The sequence below is a fragment of the Poecilia reticulata genome, chromosome 9 (genome assembly GCF_904066995.2).
Source record: "Poecilia reticulata chromosome 9, P_reticulata-male-v2, whole genome shotgun sequence".
Taxonomy (NCBI): Eukaryota; Metazoa; Chordata; class Actinopteri; order Cyprinodontiformes; family Poeciliidae; genus Poecilia; species Poecilia reticulata.
In genome coordinates, this window is record NC_088838.1 from 16192646 (window position 1) to 16209131 (window position 16486).

Consider the following 16486-nt stretch of genomic DNA (forward strand, 5'->3'; position numbering starts at 1 on the left):
AATGCCTTCTTGATGCCAGCGGTCAAATGAAAGCAACCAGATTGTCTTGAGATGATAAGGTGGCAACAGTAGCTTTAATAACCACTTGTTGCAACCAAGCATATCTGAATGTATAACATGTCAAACACCTTGAAGCAAATGGGCTACAGCTGCAGAGTACTACGCCAAGTGAAACTCCTTACAGTTTGAAACAGGAAACAAAGGCTACAATTCACACAGACTCACCATGGTTGGACATTACCAGCCATATATAAATAACATGTGAAATCTTCTTGGTGGTCAGCGTATCAGACCAAAAGTTGGTTTATGTAAAGTGATTTCTTTGTCTCATTTTTTTCCCTACTCAAAGATGGGAAGTAATATGTGATTATTTATCATAAGTGAGCTTGAGGAGGACATGATTGTGAGGGGTTGTCGTGTTTCACAATGCTTTTGTGCTCTTAATATGTTCAAGTGAGTGGAGTTAAACGGCTGTTTATATCTGTGTAATGTAACACAGTGGTATCTATCTATACATTGACCAGTCCGGGCAGCTTTTGCTTTTTCTGGTGTCCATAATTTGCTTTTCTTGCCACCAAAAATCAGTGCAAAAGTTCCTTTGTCTTATTTTTCTTATTTAGTTTTATTTAATTTATTTATTTTATAAAGGAAGTACTAAAGTAAAATTGCATTAAGGTGTTAAAAAAAACTGAATTTTGTACCTTTTCTCTAATCAAAATATGCATTTAGTAATAATATCATAAAATATAAAATACACTGTGTGTAAATCAAATCCTAGATGAATAGATTTAGATAGCGTCTGCTGTGCTTTTATATGATAAAGATTTATAACATTGACCTTTTGAGATTCACTCTCAGGCATAGGAATGCTGAGGTGTCAGATAAAATTTGACTTGTGAGGAGAATGTGTGTAGGTGGAGGGGATCAGGTGTGACTGTGTAACAAAGCAGTTTTTCTTTCTGCATATCCAGAAAAATGTTGTTAATATAACCGATGAAGCATGTTTCCCAGATATGTGAGAGCCAAGGACTGGTTGTGTTCCAACCTGAGGATGTTCTCTTTTTGCATCCAAGAAAAACAAAATGTCATTAATGTGCTGCCTTTAAAAAAGCAGGATCTTCTTGTGAGGGCTGTTTGTTTGCTTTATCCTTTCTGGAGAAGATGAAGACTGTTTTAACTGATTGAGTATCTGATATATGCATCTGATACAAACACATGTCTTCTTCTCTGATTTGTTCCACACTGTGTGTTGGCAATGGTTTATTCAAGTAATGCATTTTTACACTTTATACTTCTTTGTTGGTGAAGTGGTCACTGTTGCTTGTCGTATTGTGACAGAGATCAGTGTTTTTGTACAGATCTCTGAGCTAATGAAGATGAAAAGTAAAAAGCAGCATCAGGTCTTTTAGCTGCCAAGACAAACCACTGTTAGATATGCAACAAACAAAGTAGAATCATCATATGATATTATTAAAATAACCGCTTACAACTGTCCTACATTATCTTGACGACTCAATCTAGCATCTAATGAAAACTGTTTTTCTATATAATTTTGCAGAAATACCATCTAATTGAAGAATATATCCTAACCCACAAGGCATCTTAGACTAATAATCTTAGGGCATGCAACTTTTTTTTTTCTTCCTTTTTTGCTATTGTGTCAAAAAAAATTTAAGTGACTTTCAATTGCCTATCAGATTTGAAAACTTGACAGCACATAAATATATATGTTCCCTTTTCCCCAACCTCATTTGTCACCTACTGAAGCCCTGCTATATGGCTGACATCTGTTTCATCCGTTTATCATTCTTTCCCTTATCAACTCTTACTGCTGCATGCTCATTAGTATTGTTATGTTGGCATTAATTTCAGTTGGGTAGTAATTTGCAAGGGTCTAGGCAGAGCTTGTGGGAGATGGATTCAGCTGTCACTGCACTCCAGTGTTGGTGTTAGCAATGTGAGCTACCATGAGGCTGATATATGCTCAGAGGGCAGCAGGGCAAGGCCCGGGGGCCAGCTGCCTCTGCTGCACTGACGAACGACTGGCAGGCAGCTCGTTAAGACTGGCCCATCATTGCCACAAGGTGAAAAGGAATGTCGCTTTGCAGTGGTGTCTTGTCACAACATCCACATATTATATCTCATGAGAGCGCTACCAAAGAGGTAAAGCATCTAGGCAAATATTATATTACGGTGACACAGCATAACATAAGTCCAATATGTCAGCCTGTACAGAAAAAAAAAAGACCCTTGTTTTTCACCTGCAGAATTTCAGATTTAGGTTGTTACCACAGCCAATGAGACCAAGCCTATTGGAGGCACACACTTACAGTCAATCACATTGGAAATACCTACTTAAACTTGCTTCATCTGGTCCCAATCGTTCCACTGTTTTAACGTACAGTTAAAAAGTCTTCATGTCTCTAACCAATTCTTCACATTTTATCACATAGGGCCACAAACATATTTGTTTAGAGTTTTATGTGATGGAACAAAATAAAATAGCACATATCAAGTAACAAGTGTATTACAAATGTAATCCGATTCCTCCAAATCAAATCTATTGAATCGTTGTCAGAAAATGTAATAAATAAAAATCTTTGGTGTATGAGTTAGAATTCAATCACAAAACTCTAATGGACCAGGTAATGCTTAAAAAGGTGTATTGAAATATGAAGAAGATATTTTGTTTGGCAACAAGGACTGACTTTCATTTAAAAAAAGTTTGAGAATAGTCTATTACAAAATGCTTGCAAATAATTTTCAGGCAATTTTTGAAGGACATTATAACTAGATCAAATAATTCTGGATTATCTTTCTATTGAACTGTGGAAAACTTTGAACGGTTTCGAGAACATTAAATTGGAAGAAACATTTCGTAGGCAGTTCACTTAAGGCCTTTTTGCAGTACAGGGCGTGGCTGCTGTCGCCCCGTCCCTATTTTACTCCGGCCCTTGTTGTGTTTGCGCCAGAGAGCAGAGATTATTATATTTTTTTAAATATGCAACGGTGGTAGGAGTTTGTCCTGTAATTGCTGGGTTACCTGTTTGAATCCCTGCTTCATATGTCTCAGTTGTTGTGTCCTTGAGCAAGACACTTCACCAGTCTTATCTGCTTGTGGTGGTCAGACGAGCCAGTCATACCAGTTCATGGGAACCTTGCTCCTGTCAGCCCGCCCCACGGTAGCTGTGGCTGCAGTCCAGGAGCTTGCCACCATCACCATGTGAATATGAATAGTGTGAAGCACCATCATTGTCCTGTCCAGCTCCTATAATTGCTCATCAACAAGGATACTGAAGAAAACATTACCTCAGCACTACCCTTTGACTAAATCAATAATAATAATAAAAAAAAAATCACATCTGAGTATCATTTCTGAGCTGGACTTGGGCCTGGTGCAGTTGAACCACTGCTGTGGCTGGTGTGACTTTCTCCCACTCTAGCAAGGGATTTCCAGATCAGGAAACCCAGAATATTGCAGATCATTTGAATTAGGGACACGTTCCCTGATTTCTAAATTTTGGCCAATGGGTGCTTGTAAATGCAGTCTTCTTTGTTGCACAGAGCACCTCTAGATAAACATCCAAATTAAGCACAAGTGGTGGCACAATTGAAGTCCTCTTCTATTTGTTCTATAGGCCCTTTTTATAGAGTATACATTCACATTTGAGATTGTGACATTAGGATGTGTTTCTCATGCTGCAAAGTTATGCATAAGGTATTTAAGTGATCCATTCTTATTGTCATGGGAGAGAATTATGTTTCTCAGTTTCCCAGTACACTTTTCCTAATTAGTAGCAGTCTTGAACCTATGTTGACTTGCAGTTCAAAGCCACTCGTGTAGATCTGGAAACGTGCTGATAAATATTGTTATTACAAATGCAATTTTCTGTAAAATAATTTCATGCTCAAATAAATATATGCACTGTTAGAATTAATACTTCAGTCTTCAAATACACCATTAGGCTTCCTAACTGACAGCCAGCTTGCTCATTATAGTTGAAAAATGGTAGATATATATTTAATGGGGCAAAAAATAAATGTAAACTAATTTGTGCTTTATTTTGGCTCTTTAGCGTAAAGATGTTTGACATTTAATTGAGGAAATGTAATGTATTGTGAGTCAGAATTTATGGGAATTCAAATATCATTTGTATGATTATTGTGCAGGCTTATTTATGACCAAAGAGCTTTGAAAGATCCTACAAAGATATGGATATTTCCAAGCATTTAATTGCAATGGGGATAGCTTGTACAAAAATAAAAGCTGCTTACACTTAGACTTTTGAAGAGGTTCAAATTAAGTTGATCTATCTGATATTGAAAAATCAGCTGGCTCTCAGAGCTCCAGCAGGAAGCCTGTGTATCCACCTACACCAGTCTGGAAGCAGTGAGTCACATAGAATGAACCACTGAAGCAAGATTGATTTGCCATGCTGGAATGCATGAACACATCTCTCAACTCACTGTACACCCCCATACACACACGTGCGCGTGCACGCACACACACACACACGCATACTCTTGTTCTGTTTCCCTATCTTTGCAGGGACTTTTCATTGACTTTTCATTTCATTTTCATCTGACTTTTCATTGACTTCCATTTATTTTTACAGTCGAACCCTGGCTGTTACCCTAAACTTAACCATTATCAGTACAAACCCCTAACCTAACCTAAACTCAGTTCATACTTTAATCATGAACCTCACCCATAACCCAAAAACAGTGCCTCTTTTAGGGCCTTAGCTTTGGGCTCCATGAGCAGCAGTACTTGTTGGAAAAATGATTACAATGTATCAAATACAGGGCCACACACTATATCCATTTGGATATTCTCTTGCCTCTCCTACAGTCTATAGTGGATACTCCCTGAACTCTCTTCAGACATTACTCAGTGTCTCCTAAGACTTCCTGTTGACTAAGACCCTAAAGTTTTAGCAGCTGGATAAGTTGTGCTGCGGTTGTTTTCATTGTTCCATTCTTCCCTCACTCTTGACTTTGCTGCTGCATGGCTAAAGCTCCCTTACAGCTCTCTATGCTGCCAGTTTCATTATCTGTGTGTGTGTGTGTGTGTGTGTGTGCGTGTGTGTGGGTGTGTGTGTGTGCGTGGGCGTGTGCGTGTGTGTGTGTGTGTGTCTGTTCCCTCTGTGTGTGAGCACAGAGTTTGAAATTCCGTAGGAGTTTTGTTTTAATAGTGAAGGGTCCATCATAGCTTCCCAGTGGCCATCGCTTCAGGCATCCCCTTAAGGCTGCTTTGCATGAACACAGTTCATTTGCAGTTTTCACTTCAGTCTGTTTGTTCCACCTGGGCTCTGACTAAAGTCTGACTATGACATACCTACACTCTTAGGAAACTTTTAAGTTAATTAAGTCTCCTTCTTTGTAGTTTAGAGCAGATTTGTTTAAGTATTTTAGCCAGAAATACACTAGCAGACAGTAGTCAAATAAGTTAAATATTCTATATTTAGAAACAACACAATTCACAAAAACATCTATTACCAAAAATCAATGTTCTTATGACTTATTATTGATTGCTTGAGACCCATTATTCAGATGTCCAAAGTCAGCCATGATTTGGGGAGCCATGCCATCTACTGCTGATGGCCTGTTTACATAAGTCCTAAGTCAGAACAGATATCTAGCATTCAGCCTCCAATGCTTCCCCAATCTTCTTGAAGACATAATTCATTTTCCAGTAAGACTGTTGGTGGTGAACTTTGGGTTTTCATCAGCTGTAACTCATAATCATCAAAATTAACATAAGTTAAATCTTCCAATATTGCAATATGAACTTTTAATTTATATTGCAATGTTTAATTGAACTGAATTAAGTTTGGGTTTTTTTATGTTTATTTTCAGTTTCCTTTCCATGATTTTTAGATGTCAGGGGGAACTAAATGTTGCATATGCTGAAACAGTGTGAGCACTGAAAATGAACAGGAGATAGGAAAAAAAAAACAACAAACACCCGAACCCTTCTTCAGGCTGACTGAACTGAATTATTCCACCAATGATAGCCAAAGTATATGAGCTATTTCAATGGAAAGCACCAGTAGCGTTTATTTGTTGTGGATGCCTTTTACACTTGATTTACCTTAAACATAGTCTACATTTCAGGAGAGAACCGACATTATTGCTGAGAATGCAGCTTATAACGTTTTTATTTGAAAACAAAAAATCTCTTCCCAGCTATAATCCTTTGCATTTATGACAACTATTTGCATGACTTATGGTCTAATTAAAACTTAAGCATCTGTCACAAATAATATGCCTAAGCCCCCAGTAAAGCTGGGACTCTGTTTATGGTGGGAGCTATTTTGTCAGCTTGAAGAAGCAAAAAGACACCAGGCTTTAAGACTTTGAATTAGAATGTGTTGAGTGCAAATGCAGTTTATTACCAATTATGGGTGAAAAAGTAAAATATCTTAAAAATAAAGCTTTTTATGATGAGGCACTGAAGGGAACAATTTTATTACAGCAGTTATTTCAGGTTGGAAGATTCTTAACTAAAGTGATGCCTTATATACTTTTATGCCAATGAGTCAAAAGTGTTTGAACCAACACTTCCACCAAAGCTGAAGCATTTCAATGTGAATAAGAGCTCTTCTAGTATGTCTTATTGATGTCTTTAAAGTTATTTTGTAACTTTTAAGATTAAGCTGCATGGTTTGAAAATGGTTTATTTTGGAGGAAGAAACTGTTCAGCGAGTGTAAATTTAGAAAATCTTCTATGTTCACGAGGAAAGCAAAAAGAAAAGAGAACCTGTTTTCCAAGTGAATAATTTGTTAAATCATTTAATCTTCTTTGTTAATAACTGTGTAAAGAATGTCCCTCCCTGACTCTGCCTCATACCTAAGTGTCTTCGAATTAACCTTACCAAGTTGACATTTTTATTTTACTGGAGGCATGTTTAATGAAATGCACAGCATGTCCGGACAGCAAGGATTAAGGGTGAAAACACAACCGGCTGTTCTCTTACTTAAAGATCCTTGTCTCTTTTCTTTCTCACTTGAATGCTGTGAATGGTAAGATGCTTAACATTGCACAAATAAAAAGGAAAGAGTTAGGCAGCCTTAGCCACATTTCCTGTAGAGAAAAACAATAAGGACTTTGTTCTGGACAGAAAAACAATATGGAGAATCTGTGAAATAGTTTTATAAAATGTGAACAGACAACTTTCATTGTTTACGGTTTTGGCTTTTCAGGACTTTGCTATATTTAAAACAGTGGGAAATTTCTTGTTTTGAGGTTAAACCTACATTTATTATCACAGATAAATAAACAAAACCCTTCTCGTGGATGCCAAAGGCAAAAACCCGTCATATAGATGTTGCTAACTCCGTTTTGCAGCTTTCACATATGTGCTGTTTAAGTGAAGCTATCGGTTCAGTTTTGAAGAGCTGGCATTCTACACAAGTATGGGGAAGACTGCTGACTGAACAGTTGCCGAGTATACTTTCACTTAAAGGGAAAGCCACAAATGGTAACTGCTGAAGAAGCTGGCTGCTCAAATAGAGCTATGGGAAGTTGAATGGAAGAAAAAAGTGTGGCAGAAGAATGCGTAGAAGCCAGAGTGATAACCACCGCCCCGAAAGGGCTGTGAAGCCAAGGCCATTCAAGAATTTAGGGAACCTTCAAATAGCCAGGACCACAGTTAGAGTCAACACCGACATACAGGACATGGGTTATTCTGTATCTGTTCAAATCCTTTTGTTAAGCCATTCTTAAATCAAAACATCAATATAGAATTTAACGTCCATGATGTCACAGTGGATCATTGATTGGCAACTTTGAACTAAATCCAGACTATGGGATTTTATCAAGAAGTTGAAAATGAGAAATAATAAAGCCAACAGTGTGAATGAGCTAGATCACAATTATAGCCACCCAATTCATGCAAAATGACCTCTGGCCAAGTATCAAATGCATGCACTGTATGGTGTTGTGAAATATTAAAAATAGAGGTGGTAGATGTTATGATCTTAGTTTGTGAAGATTTAGAAAATGTTGAGAAGACAAAGCAAAGACATTGTGAGATAATGTATAAGAAACATCCCATATGTACATTACAGTTCCAGGTTCTTGCTCAAATGAAAGTTTTATTTTCTTTTCCTTCAGCTGCAAAAAATATGGAGCTGGGATCATTTCTACTGGTTTCAGTAAATACCATGATAGTAGTATAAACGCTATTATAGATGAAAATTAAATTACCGTTTAATTATATTTAGTACTTTTAATTTTTTTTTACTATCAAGTGCCTTGTCTGAGACATGCTGCAGCATATTCAAGCAGAAGTAAAGAAACACAGGGGTGTTCATACCCCCCAGATACCACCAAGTGCTGTCTGAAGCATAAATAAGCTTCTGTCTGGATGTTTGCACTCTTCAAAATTGTCTGGTTTGCCTGTTTAATTGGTTATAAGCCTGTCAGGTTTATTGTGTCTGAAGGTGTGATTGCTCTCGGCAGGCCAGGCAGAATAAAATCATAAGAATTTATGTTTTATTTATAGAGTCAATACAGCAAACCTTTGCAATCAAACCCTTATCCACACATAAACGTTCTGAACTTCAAATAGCATAAAGCTGATTTAAACTCCTTGCAGGCTACAGCCTGAATGCAGATATATGTGTGATCTGCTGTAATTTTTCCCTGACATGAAGGATTTAATATTGAAGACATTGCAAGTTTCTTATGTTGGTGATGAAATTATGAAAATTATTGCTGCTACTTACAAGAGCCCCCCATGATAATGGTGACATTAATGATTAACTGGTAAATGAGATGAATACAATAAAGATCATAAAATAATTTGATGCTGTTGCATATTATAAGTCAACATGTTGCTAAAAGTCAGAGGGCAGTTTGAAATTCAAACTACTTTTTGTGTTGAAAGCGACATTTCTTTAATGTTCTGCTTGACATATGTAGCAGAAAGGAATATGATTAGATGTGATATTTCTATTTTTTTCCCTTAAGAGCTTTGATTGTATGTAGGAAAACAATGATAAAATTTTGATTGTGATTTTACTGCAGAAAATGTGACATTTTTTATGTTATCCACTATTAATTCAAATTTGAAAAAGAAAATGGGAGTTTTCATTAGCTGTAAACCATATTAATTGAATTTGCATAATAAACACTTGAAATGTATCCATCTGAACGTAATGAATCTATTTAATATGTGAGCATCATTTTTCGAAGTGAGATGCTGAAAGAAATGACCTTTTTCACGATTATCTAAGTTATTAAGACATAGGGACAAAAATTAGAGAAACAGTAGTTTTTAATTGGGGGTTGCACAGGCTCAGAAAAATAACAATTTGTAGTTTTTTCTTGGGGATAAAAAGAGTGGAATAAAACATCATATGGCAGAGAAACTTAGAGCTGCAATCTTGTTGCGTACTTGGAAAATCAAATGTAGTCTGCTTGCACTATTTGCACGTTTTGAAAGCTTCATCTGTCTTCCCTCCTTTCTTTTCCTAGAATGCTCTGGACCACTGGGCATGGAGGGCGGCATAATCTCCAACCAACAGATAACAGCCTCCTCCACCCACCGTGCTCTCTTTGGCTTGCAGAAGTGGTACCCATACTTTGCACGCCTCAACAAGAAGGGCCTGGTCAACGCCTGGACGGCTGCCGAGAATGACAGATGGCCATGGATCCAGGTAAAGCACAGTGACAGGATGGCCAGCATGCAAAGCCAGCTCTGTGCTCGAGAAAACTAAATTAGGGCACAGGTGCAGTGTTAATTAAATACAGGCCCCTAGTTGGTTGTGTCTTTAAATAGTAAAGTTTTACTTGCATTTCAAAGTTGGCTCCACACTTATAAAGAACCCTAAAAAGGGCTAAGTAGAGTGCAGAACAGATGCAGACGTCAATTAGGAAAGTGATTGACTTGCTCAAACATTTTGAAGTGGTCAAATAATTTAAATTACAAAATTAAGTTTAATCTAAATTAATTCTTGACTCTAATCTAAAAAAAAGCCACTGCAATTTATGCGAATACCCTTATTTTCCTTGAAAAAGTTCAGTTTTAACACTGAAGACACTGGCTGTCTACAGTTATTATGTGAAGTACATACTGTAACAGAGTGTCCAACCACAGTAACTGGTATCTGAACTGCAAAGGATTTGTAAAAAAAAAAAAAAAAAAAAAATTATATATATATATATATATATATATATATATATATATATATATATATATATATAAAGTTCAATTTTAACACTGAAGACAGTGTAAGTCCTCAATTCATAACTTTTTGAATTCTGAAACCTTTAGCCAGTTTGTATTGACCAAAAAAAATTGTTTTCCTTGAACTATGGCTAAGTATTGTCTTATTGTTGAAAATCATAAAATCATCTTGCAGTATCCTTTATGTTGTAACCCAAAAATCACGCGGTATCTTCTCTTGTGAGGTGGGTGTATTGTCCCACCCCTAGACAACTCGCCTAAATGTGAAATTTCACAAATCTAACTTCTAATTTATACCTCAATAACTTAATATTCTGGATATAATTAGAGCTTAGCAAGGTTTGTAAGGTTAAAACTAAGACACTCAATATAGAAATAATTCATTACACTGATATGATGAGTTCCTTTTTAAATGTGTGAAGTTTGCTCTGTAAATTAATGGATGATACATTTGATGTTTGATCCAAGTTCTAACTGTAATTTTCATGTTAAAATCACAACATTTTTGCCTTTTGTACTGCAGCGTTTCAGTAACCTCCTACAGGGCTTTTATCTACAACAAGCATACAAATGTGAAAAGATATCCATATTTATTGCAAAGCAAGCACTGATGTTTAAAATTCTTCTTTTTCTCTGACTTTGTTGAAGTTAACATTCTTGCTGCGCTGTTAGGCAACGCTTATTGTCAAAGCACAAAATAGATCAATAGGAGTTGCAAATAGCCTCCCTTGTTTGTGCCCTTTCCCAAGTCCAACCCTAAGATAGTTTGTGTTCATATGAGACAATGGTTTAAGAGAAACCGATGAGACCATAGAGTCTATGTCTACATAAATAGTGTAAAGTCATATCTTCTTTTTCCTTTTGCTGGAGACTAAATTTTGCACACTAACTACAGAGTCATCAATACATAACTTTTGGGGTTTGTGAAGCCTTTAGTTAGTTTGTGTAAATCAAAAAATGGGGATTCTTAGTTTTTTTCAAAACCATTTCTAAATATCGCCTTGTCTGTATGCCGTAATCCCAAAATAATGTAGCGTTTTTCATATTGCGAGCTGGATGTATTCATGCACCCCAATTAATCATGCAAGAAGGATGGTAGATGTGACATTTGATTTCATGCACAAAATAACTTCTATTGTTTTCCAATTATGTCCAACGCATTAATAGTTTACATTATTTTTATTAGACAGCGTTTCAAGAGAAATTGATCAGAATATCAAATGTACAGTGATATATTCTTCTTTTTCTTGTTCTTAATTTTTACTATTGGTATTTATACTATTTGTTTTACTCTTAGTAGATCAAATAGAAACAGATAAAAATTGAATGCAGGGCAAAACAGGTTTATTTGATTTGCTCAATGTATATGCAACATAATACCAAAGTAACAGATGATTTAGAAATATCTCTCTTTCTCTGTTGTTCAAAGTCAGACAGTTTTTCTATCTTGTCTTTTTCAGTAAGGAAAATTGTTCTTTGAAAAAATGGTTAGAAAATCTCAGCATGTCTAAAAGGTCATTGCATCACAGGTACATTCTGTACTTGATAAAGGTAAAAAAAAATACACTTTTGAAGCAAATATCACTGATGTTAATTTTTCGATTTCAAAAGCATTGAATGGACAATCAGTGAAAAATCACTAACTTACTATCACACAGCTAAAACTCACAATTTTAAAACCAAAGTATATTTGCCAATCATTTTTCAGAGTTGTGATCTCCATCAGTCACACAGTCACAGTCATGAACTCATAAATTAACTCTGACAGCAGCTGCACAATTCTCCAGACTCAGGAGTTTCTGACAGCATCACCAAAGTGACAGATTAACCAGTGTTATCCTAAGTGATTTGTGCATGAAAAACAAATTTAGGGGTTTTCTTCTTCACAAAATAAGAAGGTAATTTCTTTGAATCAATCAAATGAAATTTATATTTTAAAGAATTGTGCATTTTATTTTATTTTATGAAAGCATAGTTCTGACAATGGAGCAAAGATAGGGAAGTACGAATAAAACAATATTTAGCACAAAGTGTTTGATTGGGATGGCATTTACAGATAAAACCATTAAGAAGTCTAATCATGCCAAAAAATATAATAAAATTTTAAGTATTACATTAATCCAAAAAGGATCATTTCATTTGTAATAGCCACTACAAGATCTGGTTACAATCCCATGACCAAAATCCAATTAAATATTTATAATAAAGCAACAAAAAAGGGAGAGAGACTTGGCTGTACAGGACACAGCGGTGGCAGCACTTAACACTGAGCAGACAGCAGGAAAGCAAATCAAAACAGACATAGTAAACAGTCAACAAACTTCCATATTAATACAGAAAATAAGAAAAACATAAAGCTTTTGCTAAACGATATATAAAAATTTCCACCACAATTTCAGGATCAAAACCTATGCATTAAAGAATAGCAATTTCATCTATTTATTTTTTTTCTAATAGGAAATTAATTATTGTGTTAGGCTTTATTACCTAATATTTATAAGACATTTACCAGGACATCAAGGTGTCCAGGATGTACCTGCTCTTCTTAGATTAGCACCATCCCTATTTTCAACCCACAGACAGGTCAGTCCTCCATACAGAATAAAAAAACCCAGAAACAACACTAAAAATTTACTTTTGCTTCCCCGTTTAAATTTGTTTGCATGTTTTAGCCAGGTTGAAAAAAAATCTTGAATAACTTGCGATTAAAGCAAGTTTTGAATGAGGAAAACACTTTTCTTCAGATATGTGACAGGCAATGAAGAGTAAAAGAAGGTGAAGAATGCTAGGAAAGCGACACAATACAGCAGAATGGTGGGGAAAGATAAGCTACACGTAGCCACAGGAAATTAGGAGAAAAAATAAAATAAATCAATATGCAAAATAAAAACAGGAAGAAAGAAAATCCAGCACTGTACAAAGGTGAGAAGAAAGGAGTGCAAAACATCGACACTAATAATGCCACATATAAAACACAACGGTACGGACATTTTGCGTTTCTGTGGAAGGCGTGTGTAATCGTGAGTGCAGAGGTTCACAGGCATGAAAATGCACTGACATAAGGCTAAACAGTCAATGTTGTGCCTTTGTGGAGTGAATAGATGTGGGACATGCGAATACTGTCAGGTTACAACCCTGTCAGGTTTCATTAGACTTGCTTCTAGCTTGTTGTTTTTAGGTTTTTTCTGATGCGTCACCTTAAACCTTTTTACATTAGCTAATTCAAGATCCACCACTCAGAGCTTCATCAGTTTTAAAGCAAAGCAAAACAACATCATTCAACACGTTATGGAGGTTTAGAGAAAATATACACTAAATATGCGTTTATTTTTGTTTTGTGGGTTTTTGATTTTTGCTTAAGGTTTACACACCTATGCAGTGAAGGAATGTTTTTTTTTTCTTTCTTTTAACAGCCTTGCCATATCCAGCTTGCAAAATTGCATTTGAACACTCAAGGGAAATATGCTGCCGGTCTCACCAATATCAGCAAGATATTGCTTCAGCCAGCTGTGTTGGAAAAATGAAACAATACAAATCACCTCTGACGGCTAAGCGGGTGTACACATATTTTGATGAAAGTTACATGGTTAAAGACATAATGTTGGGATGCAAATCTCAGTTGGGTTTTGTTGTTTATTCAGATTCATATGACTGGATTTACGTAGTTGGGTTGATTGGTGTGAGACCAAAATCAGAAAATTTATTTTTATCCATTAATTTTGTGTTTATCCCACTGTTAATGTGCAGTTTGTGTAAGTTTCAATGGTTGTTTCTTACTACTGGTTTGCACCCATCAGAAAATATGTTGCAATTATTTGAATCTGATAAAAAAAGAGATTTGGTTGATTATTTATTAGTTTTACCATCTTGGTCAAATCATAAGGAAAACAAGTCCTATACAAAACGGACCAGGTCAGTAATATTACACCCTCTTATGTGTTTTCTTTTCAGGCCATATAAAACTATTGTTGTTCAATTAAGCAAATAAACTTGTGTGGCAACATATAATTTTTACTGTATATTTTATTGGTGTTTTATGAGCTAAACCAACGTAATATAAAAGCTGTAAACATACCTCTGTAGTCAAAAGTCAAATCAGATCAGTAGATAATGCAAAGTGCAATATTTTACCACAACTATGAAACAAAATGCAACAGTGTGGGTCTTCTGTAGGGGCATCATGATAGAACAGAAATTGTTTTCAATCAAATTATTTAATATAGGTATAAAATTATTTTTATCTTTTTTACTTTGTCATGTTAACTCTAAAGTCACATCACATTGTTAAAATTAGCATTCTTGGATTTACCGTCCTAGAAAGGAAAACAGTTATATTTAATCAATTAGAATATTTTTATGGTCCATTTAATTAGGTCTCTATATTTACTAAGAGAATATTCACACGCAGGTTGATGTTTTTAAACTTTAAATTTTTGTTCATTATGATGATATTATACCATGCAAATAGAAAAAAAAAACATTTCTAAACTAGAAATGTGAGCTTAACGAAAACTATGTCTAATACCTGCTCAAAGGTTGTCATATTCAAAAGGTACTTTTAATGTGGGAACGTAGCCTCATTGAAACTCATCTTCCAATTTATTGAATATGACTGCATCTGCTGCTCGGTAAGTCACAAAAAATTGTTTCTTTCTGGTCTTTCAGGCGCCAACGTAGAATGAAAAATCTTCAGTAGTGTTTTGTGGCAGAAGTCTGACCCTGAAAGAAAGTATTTCTATTACGCTTTATTTTACAAATGTACCATGACAGTAAGTGACTAAACGCATCCTGGTCCAAGGATTTAAATTTCCCTACGCCTTGCTGAACACTGCAAACACTTAGAGCTGTAACCTGATTTGCTTTGTGTGGTATTCATCAGTTCTGCGGTTGCTAGTGTAAATCATACTTTGCACTGCTGTTGGAGCAAACTGTCCCATGATGTTTTTGTGTCTCTATATGCTAAAATGTCCTTGGGGAAGATAGTAAAGCTGTAGTTGCTCCTGATGGATGACAGGTGGCTTTCACTATTCAGAGTAGCGGTTGTCAACGTGGGCGGTACCGAGCCCTAAGGGGGTGTTCAGAGGACTGCAGGGGGCGCTGGCGGACATTTTTACAAAAGGGGGGCGCTGGGATTCCCTTGGGGGGCGTTTGGTTGAAGGTAAACTTTACACCTTAAATGCACAATACCAGTTTAGACTTTGAGCAACTTGGTAAAACTGTATTGTGTAACATTAAATCATGCCTGGCTGCAACTGTATCGATGGCAGCTCTTCTATTCAGTAGCTTATTGGCGAAGCTCCGCTCCTGCTAGTAGCTTCACCGGCATTACGCCGGATGACGTTGCTGAGATTCACTTTGTCTGGTGTTTTTGCCAGTTCTGTGATCATGTTAAGCAGAAACTTATATTAAAAAGTGTTTTATTTCCATTTAAAGGCTGCACGCTTCCATGGAAGAACAACAGAAAATCTCTCTTGTAAACATGTAGGATAATTACTAAAATGATGATGCCCTCACTTTGTATCCCTCTGAAAAATGAACCCATTTAAATAAAGAAAACCCTCCATGGGTGATACCACGATAGAGAGCGTTCATTTTATAACGTTAACACCGGTGCTGTAAGTGGTCCGGTATGAAACGGTGTGATAGAACAACGGTACCACAGCACTTATAAATTTCAATAATCAAAATACCGAAATTGTTTCCATTGTTTTAAAAGGTTTATGTCAGTCTGCCTTTTCCCCATCAATACGTTTCACGACGGCCCTGGGCCTTATTAAAAAAAAGACACGCACATTGCGCAAAACTGAAACAGGAGAAGCGGGACATAAAACGGAGCGACGAACTAGATGTGAATTATGGCATAAAAACAGAATCTGACGCTGAACAGTGAAAAATCAACACATGATGTGAAACACATGACAATTAGGAGGCGCAGCAGGTGATGAGATTTCTGATGGTCAATAAATGATAAAATAAATCTAGCAACAGGACAGAAACTAAAGTGAACATAGCAATAAACCAAGAGAGGACAATACTAATCAAAGGAAACTAAATGGAAATGAATGAAGAACAAAATGCAAGAATAAACTAAGAAACTAAAGTAAATACAGAGGAATAAACTGGTATGGCAAGACCTTTCAAGCAACAATTAATACAGAGGACTGTATGGCAAGAATAAACAGACACTATTTCCAGATAAAAGGTAAAATAATATTGTTGAAGTGTCATGGGTTTGTTGAGACCACATCAATAATGAGAATAAATATATCTCAAAGACCATAACAGTAAAG

General features: G+C 36.0%; 1 protein-coding gene across 9 annotated transcripts in view; it reads left to right on the top strand.

Annotated features, from left to right (window-relative positions):
- edil3a (EGF like and discoidin domains 3a) overlaps positions 1-16486 on the top strand; it is a 137337-nt gene that overhangs the window by 65092 nt on the left and 55759 nt on the right. For all 9 annotated transcript variants that reach the window (XM_081610615.1, XM_081610620.1, XM_081610616.1 and 6 more), the window contains one exon: positions 9485-9666. In XM_081610615.1, the coding sequence (XP_081466741.1) occupies positions 9485-9666 (182 nt within the window). The remainder of the gene's footprint in view (positions 1-9484; positions 9667-16486) is intronic.